At 43.4% G+C, this 27209-nt stretch overlaps 1 protein-coding gene and 1 pseudogene across 2 annotated transcripts in view; both read right to left on the bottom strand.

Annotated features, from left to right (window-relative positions):
* Window positions 1-17910, bottom strand: part of egln3 (egl-9 family hypoxia-inducible factor 3) — a 49379-nt gene extending 31469 nt beyond the window's left edge. Inside the window, exon 1 of one of the 2 annotated variants that reach the window (XM_080202855.1) lies at window positions 16362-17910. In XM_080202855.1, coding sequence (XP_080058981.1) covers window positions 16362-17732 — 1371 coding nt within the window. In that variant the 5' untranslated portion in view covers window positions 17733-17910. Of the gene's footprint in view, window positions 1-6345; window positions 6974-16361 lie in introns of those variants that run through there. The other variant, XM_080202856.1, reaches the window with a different exon arrangement.
* A 5959-nt stretch (window positions 17911-23869) lies between these two features.
* Window positions 23870-24530, bottom strand: LOC145352175 (eukaryotic initiation factor 4A-II pseudogene; annotated as a pseudogene).
* Window positions 24531-27209: the final 2679 nt, after the last annotated feature.

The following is a 27209-nucleotide window of genomic DNA, read 5'->3' as shown; positions in this document are numbered from 1 at the left end:
ATATAATGCAACATTACTGTAAACTGAGTATGTATAAACTGGGTATTTAAATTGCAGATCAGAACAGACTGTTTGAGGACTTTTGTGTTTCTAAAAAAGTTGCTAGTTTTGGAGAACAACAAATGGTGTTTTGTTGCACACATTCTATAAGATGATTTGCCTTCTGATATAAGCAGTCAACAGTTCCAAATATGTATCTGTTATTCGTATATCCAGATTTAACCCAGCTGCAAGTGTTCAGATGGAAAACTGTGTGCAGTTTTGGGCACCGTACTTACGCAAGGATATTTTGGCCTTGGAGGGAGTGCAGAGGAGGTTTACTAGGCTGATGCCGGAGTTGAGGGGGTTGAGCTATGAGGAGAGGCTGAATAAACTAGGCTTGTACTCGTTAGAGTTTAGAAGAATGAGGGGAGATCTCATTGAGACGTATAAGATGATGAATGGGATGGATAGGATAGAGGTGGAGAGACTCTTCCCGCTCAGAAAGGATAGTAGGACTAGGGGGCACGGCCTCAAGATAAAGGGGGGGCAGTTTAGAACGGAGTTGAGGAGGAACTTCTTCACTCAAAGGGTGGCGAATCTCTGGAATTCTCTGCCCGTTGAAGTGGTGGAGGCTACCTCGCTAAATATTTTTAAGACACGGGTTGATGGGTTTTTGATAAGAGAGGGGATTAAGGGTTATGGGGAGAGGGCGGGAATGTGGAACTGAGCCACGACAGATCAGCCATGATCTTATTGAATGGCGGGGCAGGCTTGAGGGGCTAGATGGTCTACTCCTGCTCCTATTTCTTATGTTATGTTAAAACAATGTACTAAAAAGTATGTTAACAGTATAATTTAGATGATTTGTTTTACAATGGCTTAGCAGTTTCATTTAGCTGGGATCGACTTTGAAGGAGGTTAAATGAAAGATGGGAAAATATGGGAGACATGGCTTTTTAATTCTTTAAAAAAAAGGGATATAAACATTGCTGGCTAGGCCAGCACTGATTGCCCATCCCTAGCTGCCATTTAGAAAGGGTGTTGAGCTGTCTCAGGAATATAGGTAGGTTAACTGAGTGGGCAAGGGGTAGTTGGGGTATAATGTGGGACAATAGGGAACTATTCACTTGGTAGATAGGATAAGAAAATTGAATATTTTTGAATGTTGAGAAACTATTGAATATTGGCCTTTACAAAGATAAGGGTGGCCTTATAAATTAAATAATGCAGGTACAGCAAGTAATAATTAGGAAAGCAAATGGTTTTTTTTTGCAAGGGGATTGGAATACAAGACTAAGGATATCGTATTGCAATTATATTGTGTTATGAAGTAGTGCATACGGTTTTGATCTCAGTACTCAAGGAAACTGATATTTGACTCGGGAGGCGGGGGGGGGGGGGGGGGGGGGGGGGGGGGTGCGCGCGGCGCGGAAGAGAGAGAGAGGGAAAAAAAAAGAGAGACGCAATAAAAGTCCCGATACACTGATCCATGAGATTAGAGTAGCGTCCTAAAAGGAAATTGAGTAAACAACCCCATGGTCTCTGGAGTTGAGAATTAGAAATAAGATTCTCACAGGGCTTTATACGGTAGAAGCTAAGCAGCACGTTCCCCTAGCTGGACATTCTAGAACTAAGGGGCATCGTCTTAGCATAAAATACAGTCATTTTGGTCTGAGATGAGGAAAAATATATTTTTAGAATTCTCTACTTCAGGGGATAATGAATGCTCAAGTCACAGTGTAATTCAAGGCTGAGATTGATATTTTTGGACTAAGGGAATGATGTAGGAAAATGAAGTTGATGTCAGAGATTAGCTAAAACCTATGAGCAGCATAATGGTTAGCACTGCTGCCTCACAACACCAGGGACCGGGGTTCTTGGCTTGGGTCACTGTGTGGAGTTTACATGTTCTCCGTGTCTGCATGGGTTTTCTCCAGTTATTCCATTTCCTCCCACAGTCTGAAAGATGTGTTGGTTAGGTGCATTGACTCAAACAGGCGCCGGAACGATCAGGGGAATTCCACAGTAACTTCAATGCAGTGTTAATGTAAGCCTTCCGGGTGACTAATAAATAAACTTTAACTAATCGAATGGAAGATCTGGCTAAAAGGACTACAGGCCTATGCCTGTTCACATTTCTTATGTTTTTGTGGTTGGAAGATCCAGTGTGCTAACTGAAAGTTAACTCCACTTCCTTCGAGGCAAGCTGCAATACTGATCTGTAGGGAAAATATTACAGAGCAACACAGGGGACTATCACACCTTCAAAAATCCCATCTCAAATTCAGCAGGCACTAAATAGAGGTTGGATATTAGGCTACGCTAAGCTTGCCTGCAGATTCATTATGAAGTGTTCATTTTTCTTAAAAATATTGTAATGACACTCTTCTTTAATAATTTCCAATCCTTCAAAGTAAATTACATGTAATGTTCTGCTGTTACTACCATTATGCATTCTTGACTCTTCCAAATGTGTCGCTGAAGTTATACTAATAGCTGGTGGCGTAAAATTGGATGCAAATAGCACACTTCCATTTGGTTTGCCTAAAGCCTGCCCTTAGCCAGTGGGATTTAAATTATGCTAAAAGTATAACAGCTAAAGGAGAATCTTTACAATAACACTTGCATTCTTGTAGCATCTTTAAGATAACAAAAAATAATTAATTTTGTCACATTAAAGATTAATAGAATGAAACAAATATAAAAGCCAGTAAGGAAGAAATTAGAATAGATGACAACAATCTTGAGAGAAGATTTGGATCTTGAAGAGATGTGATGGGAGGTGCAAGGAGATCCAAAGAGTATAACCAAGTATATGGTAGTCTGACACCAATGGCGGGACAAAGGAAAGGGAAATTAATGCAAGAAAAATGGAGCATTTGGATTAAGGCTCGTAGAGATTTCAAAGACAGGTTGGACCAAGACCAGGAAGAATTCATGTATCTGGAATGGTAAACCAGCATAAGTCAATGAAATGGATAAATGGGCCTTACAGTGGGATAGGGCACAAGTAACAGTAGGTGGGATTTTGCAGCAGGATCTTCTGGTCCTGGCAAAGGCAACCTCCCCCTTGTGGCAAGTTCCCTGGTGATGCAGCAGGCAAATAACACAAATAGCCTCTGACTTCAGTGGGACTGGACAATCTTGTAAGAGGCCAAAGTCAAGCCACTGGGAACATGCAATGGGATGGGGCTGGAAAATCCCAGCCAGCATTTTGGACAAGGTGTAGTTTATGGAGATCAAGAAAACAGCAAGCAAAACTGCAATCAACTACAGTATGTTTGAAGGCATCTCCAGGAAAGACGGAATTAATTAATTATGGCTGATACAGGCTTGGAGGGCCGAAGGGCCTGTTCCTGTGCTGTAATTTTACTTGTCTTTTGACAAAGAAAAAAGTAGTGGATTTTTTAATTTATTATTGTCACATGTACCAGGATACAGTGAAAAGTATTGTTTTGTGCATGCTATACAGGCAAAGCATACAGTTCATAAAGTACACAGGGTGCAGAACATAGTGTTACAGTTACAGGTAGAGTGAAGAAAAAGAGCAGATTAATATATGACCAAAGTCTGATGACAGCAGAGAAAAAAAACTGTTCTTGAATCTGTTGGTACATGTTTTCAGATTATCTTTTTCCCTGACGGAAGCAAGTGGAAGAGAGCATATCTGGGGTGCATGGGATCCTTGAATATGTTGGCCGCTTTCCCAAGGCAGAGGGAAAAGGAGACAGAGTCAATATATTGGAGGCTGGTTTGCGTCATGGATTCACAACCCTTTGTAGTTTCTCGTGGTCTTGGTCACAGGTGGAGCCATACCAAGCTGTGATACATCCGGATGGGATGCTTTTTATGGTACATCTGTAAAAATTGTGTCAGTCATAGTGGACATGCTGAATTTCCTTGGGCTTCTGAGAAATTAGAGGCATTGTTGAGCTTTCTTAGCTATAGCACCGACATGGGGGAGGTCCACAGCAGATTGTTAGTGATCTGAACACCTAGAAACTTGAAGCTCTCAATCATCTCCACTTCAGCACATTGTACTGGAGTGTATGCCCCTGTCTATATCATTTCCTGAAGTTGAATGCTAACTCCTTGGTTTTACTGACATTGAGCAGAAAATAATACTCTTACGGACATGTGCTGACTACATCCAGACAAATTGTAAATTGAACAATGCAAGGGTTATTCTATGACAATGAATAATGCAGAAAAGGTATTGGAAAAGGAGGATGGAATGGTCAATTATATTGAGCTTAGCAGAAAATTTGAGAAGGACAAGGAGGGCTAATAATCCATAGCGTAGGACTTTGGGTTGTGCTGTGTGTGTGACAGAAGTTGGAGCAAAGCATGACAGGTATATGAAGAAATGGATGTATGCTAAGTAGCTTCAGCAAATTATGCAAAATAGAGTTTAGCTACATGTTAAGTACCCTAGGCAGAATATAATGGAGATGATAGGGGTCTTGTCTGGCGAGCTGGCACACACTCCTCATCACCTCCAATGGGGGAGGCACTTAGCAGGGCAGAGACAGAACGTCTCTGAAATTAAGGATTCCGGGGCAGAAGTCCTGTCTGCCATGAGTTGCAACCCAGAGGCTGGCTGCGTTTCACTAAATGGCAGCACCACAGAGGTGGTGGCATCTGCCTGTACTACACTTATCCCAGGGCTAGGATTGTGGATGGACCCAAGCACAAGTGAGTGATGGCAGGAGATGAAAGGGTGGGTGGGTGGAGAATCCAGCAACAAGGGAAGAGGTGTCTCAGTTAATCCACCTTTCCTGAAATCAGGTCCTTTGATCAGGCATTGCTTTTGAACAAGGAAACCCCAAAAGGACACAAGCAAGGTCAAAGTGTTTACTTCTCAACGTTCCCACATTCTGTTGGTATTAATTGCCAACTTAATGGTCTCAATTCAGCAGCAGGGAAAGCCAAGGACTTAATTGGGTTGGAGGCAGGGAACTAGTGCCCCCCTCACACCACCCCACCCCACCCCACATCCTCCCTGCACTGCCAAATACTTTCCATGCAAGCTGAGTAAGTCCAATGGCATCACTGTGCCAATAAGCAAATCCCCTCTGGTCCCTTCTTTCTAATGGGCTCACCTGATTTTCTAGAGGTGACTGACTTCTTTGTGCATCTGCCATATGTCAAATCTGTCCGACCCAACATGCAGCACCACCAAAACAAGATCTCAACACATCTTCAATGATTTCTTTAACAACTTTAAGTGCAATCAGCAATAGATTGGGCAGATTCTTGGGAGCGCCCTCTCCCCATCCTGCAAAAGTTATCAGTGGCAGGAATAACAATAGTTAACTAGCAGGCCAGCCTGTTCAGATATTTTCATTCTGTCTGCCTCCACTGCCATCTGGCAGGACCTCAAAATTCATCCCATTATCTCCAGGCAGCTTCCGAATGGATTCCAGCCACATCATGTTTATACCGTCTGGAGCTGAATCATACAAACATGAAAATTTCCCTTCCTAAACCTGTCTGCCCTCCTATTTCTATTTCTTCCTTTAACCCAAATCTTCTTAGTCATCTGGTTTGGTGTTGAATTTTGTTTTGTAATGATCTTGTGAAATGCCTTGTGACATATTAAAAAGTAATAGAAGACAAAATATTGTTGCTACAGGTTTTCACCTGTTATTCCATGCTTTTGTCTTTTACTAGTCCGAAATCCTGTTCCTTTAAACAGTCAAATTAGTTTGAAAGATTTTCTGGGTTTACTTTCTCCAGATCATTTAATATACTCCAAAAGCAATATTTCTCACATCTCCTTTCAATTTTGAAAATGTTTCTCTAACATTTCACTTAATGTTTGACTTCTAACACTTCAAATCAATTTATATTACATTTTGTCTCCACAGACATTGTGTAAGAAGTCAAATCCTCTGAACGTGCACTGCTGTGTGAACACCAACAAGCCGGAAAAAATACCAATTTTTAAATATAACAGCGATTAAATGGTTGGTAGTGGCCATTACTTTTTGCAGCTGGAAAGGATGACCCTGTGCTTCTGGAGGCGTGTACCAACCATACAATGTTACAATATAAATGCAATACAAAAGGATCATTTCCTTGTTTGCTCTCTCTCTCTCTCTCGCCCCGCCTATGAAACCTCAGTTTTCACTTTTAAATGCAAAAAGTAATCTAGTCGTAAAGAACTCTGCGAGCATAGAGTTATAGTATTGCATTTCACATAGCATTTTTAAACTATGGATAATAAACTAAACACTAGCTGGTGAGTTTCTCAAAACGTACTCAAAGTACTTCAAATATGTCAATTTAACAAACCAATTTGAACATATACCATCATTTAATTTGCTACCTCAATCTGAAAAACGTAACCAGATAACTTACCTGAGATCTGTCTTTTATGTTGTAATTTTCAAGTTTTCCTCTACAAAGAGTAATAAGCTTATCAAGTAATGAAAGAAGGAAGTCTATTGCATAGCATCCGTCATCGGCTCCTCTGATCCAAGCGATCTGATCGCCCCGCAGGTGTCTTTTGGAGTAACCAGTTCTCTTACCAGCCAACTGTCCATCTCGTAACGCTCCGACAGAATACAAGTTACGAACTTCTTCATAAATACAATCTCCGACTACACTTCCCAAAAAGTTATCAATGTAATAAAAACCGTGTTCATTTAAACGAGGAACAATGCACTCCCTCACTTGTTTCTCGAGATCTGAAATCATCTTAACAAAACGTAAATCGAATCCTATTAGAGGATCCAGGATTGTTGTTTTTTAAGTTTTTAAAAACCTTTGACTAATGAACTTGCAAGATTTCTTCACCTCACTGAGTAAAATCGTTGTTTCCGCTTTTGACTCAGAATTAATAACGTTTTCTGTGTTACAGATAACTTAAGGTAGCAACATTCGGACCTCAATCCTCTGCACATCAATATCACCTAAACCTGGCCCTCCAACAGTAACACTGTTAAGTTTAAACCATGTACTGATTACACAGCAACAGGCCGGCGACGTGCCGAATGTGTGAGTAGGAGGAGCTAGGAACACAGGGTGGGCCGGCCAGCGCTGCCCCGCCGCCATTGAGGAATTCCAGCACAGCATGTAGACAGGTTGCAGGGTGCCAGCCTGTCAGCCCACAGCCCTTTCATCTGGGCTGGTAAGCAGAAATATTAAGAGAGAAAAGAAAACGGTTACGATTCATTGTTGTCTTATGGTTGGAAAATCCTTACACGTGATAAAAGTCGCTGCTTTTGTGTCTATGACAGAAATTGAACGAACCTGTAGATATCACCAAATATCTTCTAAGTAATGTAATCAAGAAATGTATTTCAGAATCGAGGGGTTTTGATTAAATGAGTGGGCTTAAACCAAATTTAAATGTGCATTCACGTTACAACTATAGTGTCACGTCAACTCTCCAATTGCAGTGCAAATGCAACCTGAGTCCAGAGTGAGGACACCAGAACAAAATATGGTGAAATTATTTGGTGAATGAACTCTGTTTCACTTTGAAGTCTTTTTATGTCTTCTCATCATATTGGAACCAAACTAGTATAGGGGTAGCAGCAATTATATTTATGTAACACCTTTAATGTAAGAAAACATTCCAAAGTACTACACATAAGTTGAATCAGGAAAAGAAATGATACCCAGCCAAAGAGAGACTGACTTAACATTCTTCCCCTGTCTGCATGGGGTTCCTCCAGATGCTCCGGTTTCCTCCCAAAGTCCATGTGTGAATTAGGTTGATTGGACATGCTAAATTGATCCTAGTGTCAGGGGATTAATAAGATAAATACGAGCAGTTACAGGAACAGGACCCTGGTGGGATTGTGGTCGGTGCAGACTCGATTGGCTGAATGGCCTCCTTCTGCACTGTAGGGATTCTATGATTCTTACCAATTATCTGGTTTTAAGGAGGGTTTTAAAGAAGGAGAAAGTAGTTCACTAACACTCCAATCACCACTTTAAACATTCTTCCCCACATTACCCACCTCCTGCCCAATCAGTGCACTGTAACATATCTTGAAATGGTGGCAGAGTGGTTGGCGCCAGGGACCTGCATTCAATTCCATCCTTAGGGGACTGTCTGTGTGGAGTTTGCATGTTCTCCCTGTGACTGTGTGGGTTTGATGCTCCGGTTTCCTCCCACAGTCCAAAGATGTGCAGAATAGGTTGATTGGCCATAGTAAATTGTTCCTAACTGTCAGGGCGACTAGTAGGGTAAAAGCGAGGGGTTACAGGGATAGGGCCTATGTGGGATTGTCATCAGTGCAGTCTCAATGGGGCGAATGGCCTCCTTATGCACTGTAGGGGTTCTATAATTCTATGAAATCACGAAGGTTTCTTTGAAAACACCTAAACCAATGACCAAGGGGGACAAAAGCATGAGAACATCATAATCTTTAAGTTCCCCGTCGAGACACATACTATCCTGATTTATATTTCTGTTCCATCAGTGGAAAATACTTTAATCACATGGACTGCAGCAATTCAAAATGTTTCTCATTGCTATCTTCTCAAGATCAATTAGAAATGAGTAATAAATGCTACTTTGCCAGTGATGCCAACATCCTGTGAATTAATAAAAAATGCTGAAAAGGCATTTTTGGGAAGCAACACTGATCTTAAACTTGAGATGTAAATGCACTGCAAAATAATAATCTTGTTTGGCTGTATTATAGTGCCACATTAACAAAAATTGCATGCCAGCTTTAAATGAGGGATAGTACCCATGTGAAAGTGAACGTTTTTTTTAAAGATGTAATTATATAGAACTGTTCACACTAAAAGAAAATACTCCCTAACAATTGACCTATTTATATCCCTTCTCCACAGGCAAAATCCCATTATTTTTCAAACAGCCATTTGTCCTTTTTCCCAAAGTGTTCTTTGAGCAGGTCAACTTTTATTTTAAAGCAAAAAATCGAATCTTGTGTCCAATTTTCTGGTGCTCAACATTAGTTCATCCTGGAAAATGTACTCCTGAATAATTCAAACTAATTACCAGTTTTCCGGTACAAATAATTAACAACAATCTAAAGCTTTGGTTTAAATAGAAAAAGTACATAGAGTCATAGAGGTTTACAGCATGGAAACAGGCCCTTCGGCCCAACTTGTCCATGCTGCCCTTTTTTTAAAACCCCTAGTTAATCCCAATTGCCTACATTTGGCCCATTTCCCTCTATACCCATTTTACCCATGTAACTACCTAAATGCTTTTTAAAAGACAAAATTGTATCTGCCTCTCCTACCTCTGGCAGCTTGTTCCAGACAGTCACCACCCTCTGTGTGAAAAAATGGCCCCTCTGAACACTTCTGTATCTCTCCCTTATCACCTTAAACCTATGCCCTTTAGTTGTAGTCTCCCCTACCTTTGGGAAAAGGTATTGACTTTTTAGCTGATCTATGCCCCTCAATATTTTGTAGACCTCTATAAGAACATAAGAACATAAGAAATAGGAGCAGGAGTAGGCCATCTAGCCCTTCGAGCCTGCCCCGCCATTCAATAAGATCATGGCTGATCTGTCACTGCTCAGTTCCACTTTCCCGCCCTCTCCCCATAACCCTTAATCCCCTCTCTTATCAAAAACCCATCAACCCGCGTCTTAAAAACATTCAGCGAGGCAGCCTCCACCACTTCAACGGGCAGAGAATTCCAGAGATTCACCACCCTTTGAGTGAAGAAGTTCCTCCTCAACTCCATTCTAAACCGCCCCCCTTTTATCTTGAGGCTGTGCCCCCTAGTCCTACTGTCTTTTTTGAGCAGGAAGAGTCTCTCCACCTCTATCCTATCCATCCCATTCATCATCTTATACGTCTCAATGAGATCTCCCCTCATTCTTCTAAACTCTAACGAGTACAAGCCCAGTTTATTCAGCCTCTCCTCATAGCTCAACCCCCTCAACTCCGGTATCAGCCTAGTAAACCTCCTCTGCACTCCCTCCAAGGCCAAAATATCTTTGCGCAGGTGCGGCGCCCAAAACTGCACACAGTACTCCAGCTGCGGCCTCACCAATGCCCTATACAGCTGCAGCAAGACCTCCCTACTTTTATATTCAATCCCCCTCGCTATGAAGGCCAGCATCCCATTCGCCTTCCTGACCACCTGCTGCACCTGCAAGCTGGGTTTTTGCGACTCATGCACAAGGACCCCGAGGTCCCTCTGCACCGTTGCCTGCTGCAGTTTTTCGCCCCGTAAGTAATAGTCCTTCCTACCATTCTTCCTCCAAAGTGGACCACCTCACACTTGCCAACATTAAAATCCATTTGCCATTTCCTGGCCCATTCGCCCAGCCTATCTAGATCCTTCTGCAGACTCTCCACACCCTCCGCTCCCCCAATTTGCCGTTCCCCCAATAAGGTCACCCCTAAACCTCCTACGCTCCAGAGAAAAAAATCTCAGTCTATCCAGCCTCTCCTTATAACTCAATCCATCAAGTTTTGGTAGCATCCTCGTAAATCTTCTCTGCACTCTTTCCAGTGTAATAATATCCTTGCACTCTTTCTAGTTTAATAATATCCTTAGTGGTCCAAAGCTTCCAGGTATCCATATCATTTGATGTGATACATAAATAAGAATATGGGCATCAGGACCCCACAAAACTCCTGGAGCACACAGGTGCTGAACTTGGGAGAGATATGAAAGACGTGCATACTTACCCAGAAATGTTACACTGGTTAATGCCAAGTGATTAGCCAGCATAACTGAACTGACCACCTCACGCCCCCCCCCACCCCCCATCCAACTACAGTCCCCGACCTGAATCAACTACTTCCCACTTGATTTGACTATTCTTTCCACTTGACTACTCCAGACACAACTCAACTACCCCCCAACTGACTGACTACTCCACCAAACTGACCCAACTACCCCTCCAACCCATCCAATCACTCATTCACTTATTAATTCACTCACATTAATACTTTTAAAAACTTACCTGAATATGGAATCATCAAACAGAATTTTGGAATCCATACAGTGTAGAAGGAGGCCATTCGGCCCATTGAATCTTCACGGACAACAATTCCACCCAGGCCCTACCCCATAACCCAGTGTATCCTGCGCGGACCAGATGGCGGAGGTATTCACAGACATCTTTAACCTCTTCCTATACCAATCTGAGGTCTTTACCTGCTTCAAGAAGATCAAAGAATCATAAATACCTGCACTGCAGAAAGAGGCCATCTGGCCCATCGAGTCTGTACCGATCACAATCCCACCCAGGCCCTATCCCCATATCCCTACACATTTACGTGCTAATCCCTCGAACCTACGCATCTCAGGACACTAAGGGGCAATTTTTTAGCATGGCCAATCAATCTAACCCCTACAGTTCAACTCCAGCCTCCCAGATTGCTTGGATCCAGTACAGTTCATCTATCACCGCAACAAGGAGGGCCTATCACCGCAACAAGGAGGGCCTTCTCCCTGACCCTAAACTCAACACTGGAACACTTGGATAGCAAAGATAATTGTGTCAGACTCCTACTTATTGACTATGGCTCAGTCTTCAACACCATTATTCCTTTGAAACTCATCTCCAAACTTTGTGGCCTTGGGCTCAGCTCTTCCCCCTGTGGGAGAAAACCGGAGGAAACCCACGCAGACACGAGGAGAATGTGCAAACTCCACACAGATAGTGACCCAAGCCGGAAATTGAACCCAGGTCCCTGGAGCTGAATCAAGTAGATAAGGTTGTTAAGAAGGCATACGGTGTCTTGGCGTTTATTGGTAGGGGGATTGAATTTAGGAGTCGCAGCGTCATGTTGCAACTGTACACAACTCTGGTGCGGCCGCACTTGGAGTACTGTGTGCAGTTCTGGTCCCCACATTACAGGAAGGATGTGGAGGCTTTGGAGAGGGTGCAGAGGAGGTTTACCAGGATGTTGCCTGGTATGCAGGGGAGGTCCTATGAGGAGAGACTGAGGGATTTGGGGTTGTTTTCACTGGAAAGAAGGCGGCTAAGAGGGGATCTTATAGAAACATATAAGATGATTAGAGGTTTAGATAGGGTGGATGGTGATAGCCTGTTTCCTCGGATGGAGAAATCTAGCACGAGGGGGCATGGCTTTAAATTAAGGGGGGGTAGTTATAGGACGGATGTCAGGGGCAGGTTCTTTACCCAGAGGGTGGTGAGGGACTGGAATGCCCTGCCTGCTGCAGTTGTAAATGCGCCTAGTTTGGGGGCGTTTAAGAGATTGGTGGATAGGTTTATGGACGAAAAAGGAGTGGTTTAGATTAGTGGGTCAATGTTTTTTTTTAAAATAAGACTGGTCGGCGCAACATTGTGGGCCGAAGGGCCTGTTCCGCGCTGTAATGTTCTATGTTCTATGTTAAGCAGCAGTGCTAACCACTTTTCTACCATTCCACCCCTGATGACTATCATCTCCATATCAAAGAACAGCCGGGCAGTGTGCCTTAATGACTATCGCCCAGTGGCTCTGACATCCATCATTGTGAAGTGCTAGTCATGGTACAGTTCAACTCCAGCCTCCCAGATTGCCTGGATCCAGTACAGTTCATCTATCACCGCAACAAGGAGGGCGTATCACCGCAACAAGGAGGGCCTTCTCCCCGACCCTAAACTCAACCCTGGAACACTTGGATAGCAAAGATAATTGTGTCAGACTCCTACTTATTGACTATGGCTGAGTCTTCAACACCATTATTCCTTTGAAACTCATCTCCAAACTCTGTGGCCTTGGGCTCAGCTCTTCCCCCTGTGACTGGATCCTAGACGTCCCAACCTACAGATCACAATCAATAAGGAATGGTAACAACACCTCCTCCATGATTATCTTCAACACTGGTATTCTGCAAGGCTTTACCCCTTCTATACTTCTGACTGTGTGGCCAAATTCCGCTCCAACTCCATTTTCAAGTTTGCGATGGCTCTACTGCAGTGCGTTGGATCTCAAATAATGATGAGATGTAGTACAGGAAAGAGATAGAACATCTGGTGAAATGGTGCAGTGACAATAATCTCTCCCTCAATATCAGTAAAATGAAAGAGATAGTCAGTGATACAGGAAGCATAGTGGAGAACATGCACTGTCTACAGCACAGATGAAGTGGAAATGGTCGAGAGCTTCACATTCCTATGTGTCTGGATCACCAAGAACCTGTCCTGGTCCCTCGATGCCACACTCCTCAGGAGAAATTCGGCATGTCTGCCATGACTGTCACCAATTTTTACAGATGCACCCTTTCCGGATGTATCACATCTTGGTGTGGCTCCTGCTCTAACTAAGACTGCAATGAGTTGTGAATGTAGCGAGCCTCCTATCTATTGACTCTATCCACACTTGCTGCTGCCGTGGAAAAGCAGTCAGCATAATCAAGGACCCCATGCACCCCGACACACTCTCTTCCATCTTCTTCCATTGGGAAAAAGATACAAAAGTCTGAGATCACATACCAACTAACTCAAAAACAGCTTCTTCTCTGCTGCCATAGGCTTTTGAATGGACCTATCGTATATTAAGTTGATCATTCTCTAGATATGACTGTAACACTATATTATGCATCCTCTCCTTTCCTTCTCCCCTATGTACTCTGTGAATGATATCCTTTGTCTATAAAGTGCACAAGAAACAATTACTTTTCACTGTATACCAATACAAATTGGCACGATGATACAGTAGTTAGCACTGCTGCCTCACAGCGCCAGAGACCCAGGTTCCTTTCCTGGCTTGGGTCACTGTCTGGGAGTCTGCATGTTCTCCCCATGTCTTTGTGAGTTTTCTCCGGGTGCTCTGGTTTCCTCCCACAGTCCAAAAGATGTGCCAGTTACGTGCACTGCCCATGCTAACTTCTCCCTCAGTATACTCAAACAGGCGCTGGAGTATGGCGACTAAGAGATTTTCACAGTAATTTATTGAAGTGTTAATGTAAGCCTAAGAGGCAGCACAGTGGTTAGCCCTGCTGCTTCACAGCTCCAGGAACCTGGGTTTGATTCCCGGCTTGTATCACTGTCTGTGTCGAGATTGCACCTTCTCCCTGTATCTGCGCGGTTTTCCTCTGGGTCCTCCGGTTTGCTCCCATAGTCCAAAGATGTGTAGGTTAGGTGCACTGACCAGGCTAAATTACCTCTTAAGTCCTGGGTTGCGTAGGTTAGATTAGCGGAGTAAAGATGTAGAGTACAGGGATAGAGCCTAAGTGGGAATGTTGTCGCTGCAGAATAGATGGGCTGAATGGCCTTCTTCTGCACTGTGGAGTTTTTAATGAATCTGTGATTGTATGTGACAATAATAAATCAAATCAAATCAAATTTACCCTGTTATCCTACTGAAACTAAGGGGCAATTTAGCGTGCCCAGTCAACCTAACCTGCATATCTTTGGCATGTGGAAGGAAACCAGAGCACCTGGAGGAAACGCACACAGGTAGAATGTACAAACTCCACACAGACACTGACCTAGGACCAGAATTGAACCCAGATCCCTGGCGCTGTGAGGCAGCATTGCTAACCACTGTGCCATTGTGCCATCTGAACATGCAGGTCCCTCTGCTCCAGCACCCCTTTAAGAATTTTACCTCTTATTTCCATATTCTTCCTATCAAGTCTAGAGAAGACTGGAAAATTTTGGCCAGCACCCTTGCAATTTCCATTCCCACTTCCTTTAACATCCTTGGAAGCATTTCATCTGGTTCCGATGCCTCGTCAACTTTCAGTACCGACAATCTATTCAACACTTTTGTCAGGTCATGGGGGTGTGGAATACCATGGGAGATGGGGTGCTTATTTAGAGGATGGTGGGGTGCAGGATCCCTTGAGGGATCGGAGTGTGGGGTTGTGCCCTGAGCAAGGCTCGGTGTGGGTGTTTAAAATAGTTATGCCGAAGTTAGAAGTGCTTTTATTTCTTCTAACTCTTTCAGAGTAACTAACTTCTGGCAGAACCATTCAAAAGTGGCAATTTAAATTGCTTTGTCGGATGGTTTCCAGTGCAACACAATTGTCCAGGAGTAGTTAGCACTTCTGGACAATTGCTAAGTAAATCCATACCTGAAACTACCAAGAAGTAGTCCCTAAATCCGATACTGGGAAGCCAGGAAGTTACGGGCCCTTAAATTGATATTTCTTCTCTTCGGCAGAGTCTCTTCATGGCCATGCCCTTCCATATATTTATATCCTTCAACACCCCTACAACCCTCCAAGAACAATGCATTCCTACAAATCTGGCCTCTTGTGCAGCCTTGATTTCCATCACTCTGCCATTGGTAGCTTGCGTTCAAAGCCCTAAGCTCTAGAATTTCATCCCTTAACTTTTTCTTTCTTACCTTTCTCTCTAATTATGATCCTCCTTAAAACCTATCTCTTTGACCAGAAGTTTGATCACCCATCCTAACATCTCTTTATGTGACTCAATGTTAAATTTTGTTTATAAACAATGAAATGCCTTGGGACATTTTACCACACCAAAGGCCCTAGCTAAATGTAAGCTATTGTTGTAAGCTCCTCACCTCTCAGTCAATGTTTTCACTCTTAATCCACTTTACACCAGCGTTCTTCTTCGCCTACTAATTCTTTCCTCCAGTCACACTAGCAGTTTCTATCCGCTTCCTCTCAGTTTGTTCTGACACTTCTCACCGCATCCCCTTTAGTCCACATGAGAACTTTTCATCCTTGCAAATTTTATGCCAGTACTCTCTGATCTCTTCCCTTCACTCTCTCCATGACTTCAGTTATTCCCTTTTGGGGATGAAATGTTTCTGTGAATGGGAATTCATGTGGTAGTTCTGCAGGATTGAAATTTCTAATTTTGCAATGTTATTGTGAGAGTTCTAATTCATAACTGTGTTTTATTGTCAGCCTAGCAGGTCAGAGTGTAGTGTGTAAACCCCCAAGTAAACCAAGCTTTGCAGATCTTTTGTAGCAATGGTGGCTGCTGTTCTAATTAGTTACCACCTCATACTGAGCATTACATGTGTTCTAGGAAATCAGAGTTATATCTGGCAACATAATATAAAAGCAAAAACTGCAGATGTTGGGATCTGAAATAAAAACCAAAAGTCTGGAAAAACTCTGGGTCTGGCAGCATCTGCGGAGAGAAAAACGGTTAACTTTTTAAGTCCAATGTGACCCTTCTTCAGAACCCTGGTAACTTCCCAATTTAACATACAACATTCTAATTTAACAAATGATGTTATTTATTAAACTAATATAGATTACTGAATCATACCTGTATTTGAATTAATAGACAAATGTCTGTTTAATAGACAGAATACAGCAATTTAATGATGCAACCAAAATGGCAAAATACACTTCCACTGTAAAGAAATGGTTATATAAAAGTTTTCATTATAGAAAACAATCATTTTACTCCATCGAAACATGGAAAAGAATATGCTGAAAATTCACCAAGCATTCAATGGTTACATAAATTTTTGTCACTGACCTTGTGTCTTTCACTGATTCTGTAGTGACCAAGTTTTCCGTCGGCATGCAATATAAGTTTATCCATTCTTTGCATAAGAAGTCCTATAGCAGTACAGCCAGGCTCAGTACCTTCCACCCACATTATTTTGTCTCCACGAATAGTTTTATTGGAAGTGCCAGTAGGTGCATTTGTTTCTTTATCTGAACTGGCACTCTGCCCTGCCAATGTTCCATCCTCAAAACTGCCACTATGATAGAGAGTTACAACTTCTTGCAAAATTTTATCGCCAATTTTGTGCCCCAAGAAGTTGTCCACAAAACATAAACCATAATGATTCATACAAGGTGCTATATGATCTAATACCAGCCGTGACAGGTTCATTCTTTTGCTGCTTGTGGTTTTGGTACAAAGATGTTTTTTCAAGGTATCAGATACTACCCATGATTCGCATTTTAATGGACACCGATCCTCTCTGTTATTAGAAACTCCTTTAGAACAGTTCGGTAATTCGTCTTTACTACCTGCATCTAAACTACCTGAACTTTTAATGAAAGACATGTTCAGTTCATCCAAAGAGTCTCCGCATAGTGTTGCTATTTGGGTTTGCACAACTGGAGGACTGTGCTCCGTGCTGGCATGTGGAGGGTTCGTGTTGTACGTGAGCGACATGTCCGCTTGTTTATTTACTTGGGAACACGGGCGTTTGCGCACTGGTTCCGCGCAGTCCCAGGCTGCCAGCGGCGCGCCCGCACGGTGCTCTTGTTCCCAGCGCGGTTGCAGGCGCTGGCAACTGTCACTGCCTTCCACGCGCCGCACAGCCCAACCGCTGGCCGCGCGACCCGCCGACTGCCCGCTCGCGCCCTCCGCTTCCACGGGCGGCCGTTGGAGCTCAGTCGCGCGCTCGGGTTCCACAACAAACTGGCGCGAGCCGCCTGCGCTGTCACCTTGCACGAAAGCCCCGCTGCCGCTGCCAGGTTCCGCAGCCACCTTCCCCAACCTGCGCCGAGTGTCCATTACGCCGTGAAGCCCCGTGCCATCACCGCCCCGTTCGTTTTCCATGTCTCTCAGTTCTGGAGTCTGAGAACAAGTCTCTGGTAAAAAAACCCGCTTCCTGCCGCCTGCTCGGTTACATTCCCGGGTCCCATATTCCTTGTCTCGCCGGTGGAGCAAATAGTCCGACTCGCCAAAGTCGAGCCAATTCGCATCAGTCTTTGAACGGAGCCGCTCTCGCGCTCGCTTCTCTTCCTCAAACCTGGTGCGCGTGCTCGCAGCGGGCTCTTCCTCAGAGCGCTCGAGGTGCTGCGAGCTGCTGTCCTCTCCCAGGCGCTGCTGCATGTGGCTACTGTCCCGCTGCTGTCGCTTCCCTGAGTCCCCAAACCATCTCAACATACTCAACTTCCACACGGATCCGATTGTAAAGTTGTAACAAATCACGAATCAAAGATTATACCTCATTAGCAAAATCCCACTGTACCTGAGGCAACCTTCGTGTGTGCGCGCTTTCGAAATATTTCCATTTGTGGATAAAAAAATTTCCAAAGGATATTTGCCTCTTCCTCCGCATAACCCCCTCTATCAAACGAGTCCATAAAGTTATTCAACTTATTGGGTACTGAATGTTTGATATGATCGCAGCAGTAGGTGCATCACGACCTTGGGTTTATACCAACTATTCTTATTTATACTCCTGCCCATGTGACTAATGTATTTTGGGAAATGAATTGTAGCATACATTTCAATTTAGGAAAGACAGTCTCAATGCAGACCGAAGTGAATTGTAGCAGAGGCAGGTTAAGTGCCTCCTGTAAGTGCTTATGCCGGGATATTACTCCATCAAAGAAGAAGAATGTGTTTACTTGCTCAAGTTATTAATACCAGCTGTCTGGAAGCTCTCTGAAGAACAACTCGCCCATTCCTTCACCCCTGCCTTTGCCCTGCAATTTTCTTTTGCTTCAGATAATTATCAATTCTCTTTTGAAGGTTTGAATCTGCTTTCACTACAAAGTTTGTGCAGTAGTTCAACATAGTTGGCAGTAGTCTGCCAATGGTACGCTTGTAAGATTCTTATGTTCCCAGCACAGTTCCAGGCAGGGTGAACTGTCACCAAAAGAGCAAATGCTAGAAAATCTCAGCAGATCTGGCAGCATCTGTAAGGCAAGAAGAAAGCTGACGTTCGGAGTCCAGGGAACGAAAGATGAGTCATAGCCACAGAAACGAAGGGAAAAGACTACTAAAAGGCTTCCCATGGTTTCTGTGGCGATGACTCATCTTTCATTCTGTCACCTTGCAGTATAATATCTCCCACTTTCTATGCCTTTTAGCTTTGATAAAGGGTCTCTGGACTTGAAACGTCAGCTCTTTTCTCTCCTTACAGATGCTGCTGGACCTGGTGAGATTTTCTAGCATTTTCTCTTGGTTTCAGATTCCAGCATCCAGTAATTTGCTTTTAGGGTTTCTTCCGGGTGCACACAGACACAGGGAGAACATGCAAACTCCACACAAACTCCAAACTGGAAATCGAACCTGGGTCTCTGGCGCCTTGAGGCAGCAGTGCTAACCACTGTGCCACCATACCGCCCACAGAGTGGATTAGCTTAGGATAAGAATCACAGACTGCCTTGTACATATATTTTACAGAGGTACTGTCTGCATAGAAACACATATAACGACAGTTAGAGAATTTAAACATACATTTTTGAAAGTATTATTGAACAGGTATGCATCCTGGCTAATGGCACGGGGTTCTAAGGCATCATGAGAAATAGGCCAGTAAAGTGAACCACATTCCTTATAATACCACACCCGTAGAAAGATAGCTGTTGTCAGCATGGGTATGAGACAGTGCAGTTAAACAGGCATTTGTTGAGCAAGGACAAGCTAGTGATTCCAGACAGCACAATGAATAGGCAGAGTATTAAAACAGATAAGAGTTCAGAACAGGTGGCTGTGGAAAAGTCAGGCAGAAACCACTAGAATTTATTGTTTCCATGCTGGCAGAGAATATCTGTAATTGGTCAAGGTATATGACATTTACTAATAATGATTGACCTGTAAAAATGATGATTGGTTCATTTCTGACTGGAATGAGCTAGGGGGCAGGTAGAATGTCTTTTGGAAAATGTTTAATTGTATTGCCACTGTGTTGTAACTTCAGAAAAGTGTTTGGACTGCCCAACCCTTTCTCTCCCAATGTATGTCAGTCAGTAAAGAGTATCTTTCACCAGGATACTGCTGCTGCATGTCTTTGTATTAGCTAAAGTTAAGCTCAATATGTGGCCTCTGAAAAAACCCCTATACCACCACATCAAGAAGTTCCTTCCAGTGAAAATCTGTCAGCCACAATATCTTCAATCTGAATTGTCAATCCTATACACAATCCCCCCATCTCTGAGAAGACCCTGAAGTTGGCTGTTTGGAGACAGAAACTATCCTCTTTACACATGGCCTTCCACCATCTTACCATGCAAACAGGATAGATGTTTAATAAAACTCAAAGAGCCATTCGTAACATTGTGGAGCAGGCAACCAGCCTTCCAAAACAATGATTCAGTTTGCCTAGATTGTTTGGGGATTGTTTGCCATAAAGCCAGCTTGTGATGGTATGCTGTGTCGTTCACAACCTGGCCATTCTGAGAGTGCAGCCGTTATGCCCTGCCGTCTGAGGGTGAATCTGGAAGAGGAGGAGGAGGAGGCAACATTCCGTCAGTATTGCTCCCAGTCAATGGATACTGTTGTCTTCTATGTCATGGCTATTTGTAACTGAGTTTTCCAGGCCCAGCAATGCTTGATGGCATCTTGCAATGACCATCTGTAGTCTGACCCTGTGAAAGTAAATAGCCTAGCATCAGCCTTTCTGCTGTCACAGTGGTAGCACTGCATAGGAACATTAAGATGAGCAAGTGTACCCAGAAGAAAAGAACTAAGGGAATGCTCAAGAATTAATAGTTCATTGTACTGTGTATGATTGGATGTGTCATTGGATAAAGATGTTTTATGGGAGTTTATATTGTATTTTTTATTCTTGAAAGTTTAAAATATATATGAAGCAGTGGAATGGGGAGTCCATATTGTGATGATTGCCATTCCTTGGAAGATCCAGACCAATCTTAATATCATACTTGACCCCAAGATGAATTGGTGACACATTAGCACTCTAAGACTGTCAATTTTCATCTTCACCAGCTTTGTTTTTGCCTCACCTCATCAGCTTCTGAAATCTTTATCTGTGTCATTTTTTTACTTGATCATGGGATGTGAGCATTGCTGGCTAGACATGCATTGTCCATCCCTATTTATCCTTGAGCAAGTGGTGGTGAGTGATCTGCCTCTTGAACTGTTGCAGTCCATGTACTGTAGTTAATCTACAGTGCTGTTATGGAGGGAGTTCGAGGTGTTTCAGTGACAGTGAAGGAAGAGTGATATATTTGCATGTCATGACTATGTTTGACTTGGAATGAAACTTGCAGGTGATGCTGTTCCCATGCTTTTCTGCTTTATTCTGCTAGGTGATAGAGGTTTTGGATTTGGAAGGTGTTGTGAACAAAGCCTTGGCAAACTTCTGCAATGTATCTTGTTGATAGTATACACTGCTGCTACTGTGGTGAAGATGGTGAATGTGGTGGATAGGATATCAATCAAGGGGCTTGTTTTGTCTTGTATGGTGTTAACTTTCTTGAGTGTTGTTGGAGCTGCACTCATTCGGGGAAGCAGAGAAAATGCCAGTACACTTTTGATATGTGCCTTGTAGATGGTGGGCAGGCTTTGGAGAGTCAAGAGATGAGTTATTCTTGGAAGAATTCTCAGCCTCTGGCCTGCTCTTGCAGCATCAGAATTTAAATCACTGTTCCATTTAAGTTTATGATCAATGATAACCTTTAGGATGTTGCTGCTGGAGGATTCTGATGGTCATTGATGAAGCAACTGAAGATGATTGAGCCTAGAATACTACCCTGAAGAACTCCTGCAGTGATGTTTTGCAGGACAACCACTTTTCTTTGTGCTAGATGTGGTTCCAGTGAAGAGTTTCCTCCTGATTCCACCAATTTTAGTTTTGCTAGGGCTCCTTGATAATTTGGTCAATTGCTACCTTAATGTCTTGGGCAGTCACTCTTACCTCACTTCTGGATTCAACTCTTTTGTTTAACGTAGGCTGTAAGGAACTCTAAAGCTGGTGACCCTAGTGGAATTCAAATTGAGCTACGGTGAGTAGATTGTTACTGAAGCATGCCACTTGATAGCCGTTGATGACAGTTTCCATCACTTTGCTATAATTGAGTGTGTGCTAATGATAATTAGCCAGATTGGATTTATCTTGCTTTTTGTTAATAGAGCATACCTGGACAATTTTCCATTTTTGTCAGGTAGATGCTAGCATTATAGCTGTACTAGAACAACTTGGCTAAGGGCATTGCTTGGTCGAGAACACAAGTTTTCAATACCACAGTTGGAATATTGTAAGGTCCTTTGTTCTACCAGTGTCTTCAGCCGTTTTTAAAATCATATGAATTGATTAAAAACTAAAATCTGTATTGCTGGGGAACTCAGGAGGAGGCCAAGATGGATTATTCACTTGGCATCTTGGCTGATGTTACTTGTAAATGCTTCAGCTTTATCTTTTGCATTGATGTTCTAGGCATTGCCATCATGGAGGATGGGAACGTTTTAGGTGTCACTCCTCCTCCAGTGAATTGTTTAATTATCCATGCCATTCATACCTGAATGTGATTTAACTGCAAAGCGTAGATATGATCCGTTGGTTTGATTCTGTGGGATTGATTGATTCTGTTTATGGTATGCTGCTTCTGCTGTGTGACATACATTTAGTCCTGTATTGTAGCTTAACCAGGTTGAAACCAAATTCCTAGGTATGCCTTCTGTCGCTGCTGCTGTTGGCATGCTCTCCTACACTCCACACTGAACCAAAGTTGATCCCTTAACTTGATGGTTCTGGTAGAGTGAGTTATACACCAGGCCGTGACATTACAGACCAAAGAATTAGGAGCAGCAGTAGGCTATTCAGCCCCTTGACCCTGCGCTGCCATTTGACATCATCCTGGTTGAACTGATTACAGCCTCAACTTCACTTCCCTGCCTGCCTTCCTAAGCCTTGATTCCCTTGTTGGTCAAAAATTTATCTTGAAAATATTGACTGAGGCAGCCTCCATTGAATTCTCAGCCTGGGGGATGCAATGGCCTAATGGCATCATTGCTAGATTGTTCATCCAGAAACTCATCTAGTGTTCTGGGGACCTGGGTTTGAATCCCACCACAGCAGATGATGGAATTTGAATTCAATAAAAAAAATCTGGAATTAAGAATTGACTGACGACCATGTAATTGTCAATTGTTGGAAAAACCCATCTAGTTCACTAATGTCCGTTAGGGAAGGAAATTGGCTGTCCCTACCTGGTCTGGCCTAGATGTGACTTCAGAGCCACAGCAATGTGGCTGACTTCCAATTGCCCTCCAAGGGCAAATAGGGATGGGCAATAAATGCTGGCCAGCCAGCGACACCCATGTCCCACAAATGAATAATTAAAAAAAGCCTAATATTGCCCAGTCTGGAGTCCCAAAAAAGGGAAACATCCTCTCAGCAACCATGATGACCATGTAATCATCAACGATTGTCGAAAAAACCCATCTAGTTCACGAATGTCCTTTAAGGAAGGAAATCTGCCATCCTTCTAGTCTGGCCTACTTGTGATTCAGTAAGTCTCATAACACAAGGTTAGAGTCCAACCAGTTTATTTGATAGTAATCTCACAAGCTTTTGGAAACGGTGTTCCTTCGTCAGGTGTGTGGAAGGTTCTGGAACATCACATAAACTGGTTGGACTCTAACCTGGTGTTGTGAGATTTCTTACTGTGTTTACCCCAGTCCAATGCTGGCATCTCTACATCATGACTACTTGTGATTCCACAGCGATGTGGCTGACTCTCAACTGCCTTCTGGGATGGCCTAGGAAGCCTTTCAGTTCAATGGCAATTAGGAATGCGTAATAAACTCTGGCCAGCCAGCAACACATGTCCCATGAATGAATAACAAAATAAGGCCCTGTATAGCTTTAGTAACACTTTCCGATGTTTAAACTCAATTTCCCTTACAATAAATATCAACATTCCATCTGCATTCCTAATATCACTTGCTGAATCTGCATTTTGTGATTCAGTTCATATGACAGGACACTCAGATCCCTCAGTACCCAGAGTTCTGCAATCTCTCTCCATTTAATGTTTTTTACTTCTTGCCAAGGTGGGCAAGTTCGCATTTTCCCACTTTATTCTCTATCTGCCAAATTTTTATCCACTCACTTAACCTATCTAAATCCCTATGTAGACTCTCCAGCTGATCAGTGAGCTGAGCTGGTAAGATCACATGGGACCTGAGAAATTAGGTTTGCACCTGATTTCTCACCTCTTGCGATCTTACCGGCACCGTATATCTGGCGAGGTCAGCTTCATGCCTATTTCCAGCATGATGCTGAATAATTTATTTAGATTCAGTTTAAATATGGTTAGCAGCTCAAATCATATCCAATCAGCCACATTCACTGGCACTTCATCTACAGTAATGTTGTAGAACAATTCAATGTCACGCAGTATCCATCCGTCCTCTTCAATGATTAGGTTAATGGCGACACCCTTGTGTTCAAAGTGGCTTCCATGATCAATTCTGTGATTATAGTTTTCCCAATTGGAAGGCAGATCATAGTTGATAGCTAGGTACACCTGCTGAACATCAGTTTCATAAGCCAACAAGTTAGTAGGAATGAGAACACAGCTGGACCCAGACCAGAACTCTCTCACCATGCAGAGCAGAGACTCTGAAATCTCTTGCAAGCATTTTTTCTGTCAGCCAATCCACCTTTCTCTGTGTTCATGAATACAACAGCCTGACTGATGGTGAGAGATTCATACAGATCACATAGAGTGTCCAGCTTTCACTCCTCTCGCTCCACATTAAAGTAGAACTGTCTGATTCCCTCTAGCATCAAGTCTTCTTTCTTCACCAGAATATGAATTGGGTCACACATGAACTTCCTTGTCACTTCCAGCACCTCATGGTGGTGGATAACAGAACCACCTGAATGGAAGTTTTGAGTTTCTGGAATATTTTGTAGATTTGGCCTCTGAATCCATTGTTCAACATTTCATCAGCTTCATCCAAAATGTTTTCGTCCAAGCTCATTTGCTTCTGTGGCCTCGCTGGGAAAGGTTCTCTCCGGCAAGAATCGCAGCTGGTCCCCAGCAACGGGGACCAGTCACAATGGCCTTGCTAGTAAAACCAGAGGCCACTGAGGCCTTCCAGGGAGGTCATGGGCATGGGGGGGTACACCTTGGGCAGTGTCAACCTGGCACTGCCAGTCTGACACCTTGGCAATGCTCACTGGGCAGAATGGCACTGCCCACCAGGTCCACCCAGGGGATAGGGCCAATTGGTGGTGGGGGGACCCGCTACCACTTTTTATTATGGATTGATGGTGGGGGGGACCCAATGCTGCTCTGCATTAGAGATTAGTGGGGGGGGAGGGAGGGTGATGTTTGGGGTCAGCGATTGGGGAGCGGATTCAGATTGGCAATCAGCAGGGTGTCAAACCAGCAATTTGGGGGGAGGGTGGAGGATCAGTCTGAGCAGGATGGGATGTTGGTATGGGGATAGATTTTTCCAGACAGGTGGCGGATTGCGATAGGCCATGGACCACCATAGTAGGTGGGAGGGGTGCTACAGTGAGGCAGGTTGAGAGCAGCAGAAGCTGAATGACGGGCATCTACTGCTGGGAATCTGCACATGTGTAATTATGCCTTCTGCTGCTCTCAGCCAGAGCCCACTCTCCCTACCAGCGAGAAACTGTTTTTGAGGGTTTTTTTTATCTAAGTGAATGAGATAGCAGATTTGGTGTTGCCTCCAAAATGGATCAGAAACTCTCCCATTTCCAAGCTTGCTCTGTACTTAGAATTCTTATCGTAAAATCGACCGCTTTATGCTCTCTTGACAACTTGGTTTCCTAGCTATCTTTGTGTCATCATCATATTTAGTTGTCATGTATTCAGACCTTTCATACAAGTCATTGATTTAGATTGTGAGTAGTTGAGGAACCAGCACTGAAGCCTGTGGCACTTAGGAGCAAATATCGACGATGAAATCCAGCATCGACTCCAATATACCAGTGCGGTCTTTGGAACCTGAGGGTCAGAGTGTTCAAAGCCCTTGACCTCAAATCCAGCACCAAGCTCATGGTCTACAGAGCAGCTCTGGCTCCTACTGTCCTGTATGCATCAGATATATGGACAATGTACAGCAGACCCCTCAAATCCCTGGAGAAATATCACCAACGTTGCCTGTGCAAAATCCTGCAACTCCATTGGCAGTATAGGCATACCAATGTGAGCGTCCTTTCCCAGGCTGATATCCACAGTATCGAGTCACGCCCAAACAGGTGCGATGTGTGGACCACACTGTCTGTATGCCCTACACAAGACTCCCAAAACAAGTGCTTTGCTTCGAGCTCTGCAATGGCAAGTGATCATTAGGAGGGCAGTGGAAATGTTACAAGGACAGTCTGAAAACTTCCCTAACTAAATGAAACATTCCTGACTGATATGTGGGAATTGTTTGCCTTAGAATGCCCAAATAGAAGAAGTAGCTGCAGAGGCATCAATCACCTTGAGTATCACCAGGTGGTGCATGCGAGAGCCAAGCATAAACTGGAAAGAGAGCTCAAAATCCAGAGCATTTTGACCCGCCCACCTCAATCAAACATCACCTGCCAAACTAGGGGTAGAGTTTGTGGCTCTAGGACTGGACAATTCAGTCACCTCAGAACTCACCTCCAGAGTGGAAACAAGTCATGCTTGACCCTGAGGGATTGTCAAAGAAGAGAAGAAATAGTTGAGGAATCAGCACTAAAGCCACTAGAAACAGTTTGCCAACCCAAATATGATCCGTTTATCCCTACTGTCTGCTTCCTGTTAGCTAACCAATGTTATATCTGTTATAATTTGTTTTGATTTCTTTGTCTCCATGTTCTTGAATGTTATCATCTGTGGAGAGTTGTTTAACTGAAAATTGTAACATTCAAGGCACAGAATGTTCCAACGGTTGTTACATTCAATCCTGCCTAGGGACAGGAGTGCTGTTAGGATATTTTAATAAGTCAGACAAATCAGTTCATGGGTCAGTGAATAGCAGTTAGCAGTTATTCAGGAGCAGATATAGAAGAAAATGGCCAGTTCGCTATCGTTGGTTGAAGGAGCTGGGGCCTCAGAAAAAGGCTATGAGCCATAATTCTGTGATACTGAGATTGGGCTTCACAGAGGCCTAGGGGCAATGATAGCTCAGTGAAGCTCTCAGCTGTGGCAAAGTAGTACACATGAACAGTGGTGTTCTGCTCAGAGTAGTTAGAGAGCTGGAATTGTGCTGGTGATTTGATCCTGAATTTCTGCCCTTGTCATCCTAGAAGACAGAGGTCATGGGTTTGGAAGGTGCTGCTAAAGAAGGCTTGATGAGTTGCTGTGGTGTATCATTAAATGCAAATCATTAAATCTTGGCATTGTGATGCAGCAGTGCTAACCATTGTGCCACCATGCCACCCTTGAAAGAAAAGAATTGCAGGGCTATAGGCAAAGCATTGGGTAGTGTCAACATTTATATATCTCTACCAAAAAAATGATAGATTGAATGGCATTCTGCCATGCATATTTGAGAATCTATAAATATAGGGAATAGGAGCAGGAGTGGAGCATGTGGCCCCTCTTACCTGTTTCACCATTCAATATGATTATGGTTTATCTTCTGCTTCAACGCCACTTTCTCTGAAGCTCCCTATATCCTTTGATTACCCAAAGACCAAAAATCTATAAATTTCAC

The sequence above is a fragment of the Carcharhinus amblyrhynchos genome, chromosome 14 (genome assembly GCF_965287045.1).
Source record: "Carcharhinus amblyrhynchos chromosome 14, sCarAmb.v2.hapA, whole genome shotgun sequence".
Classification (NCBI taxonomy): domain Eukaryota; kingdom Metazoa; phylum Chordata; class Chondrichthyes; order Carcharhiniformes; family Carcharhinidae; genus Carcharhinus; species Carcharhinus amblyrhynchos.
This window is presented reverse-complemented; position numbering and strand designations above follow the sequence as displayed.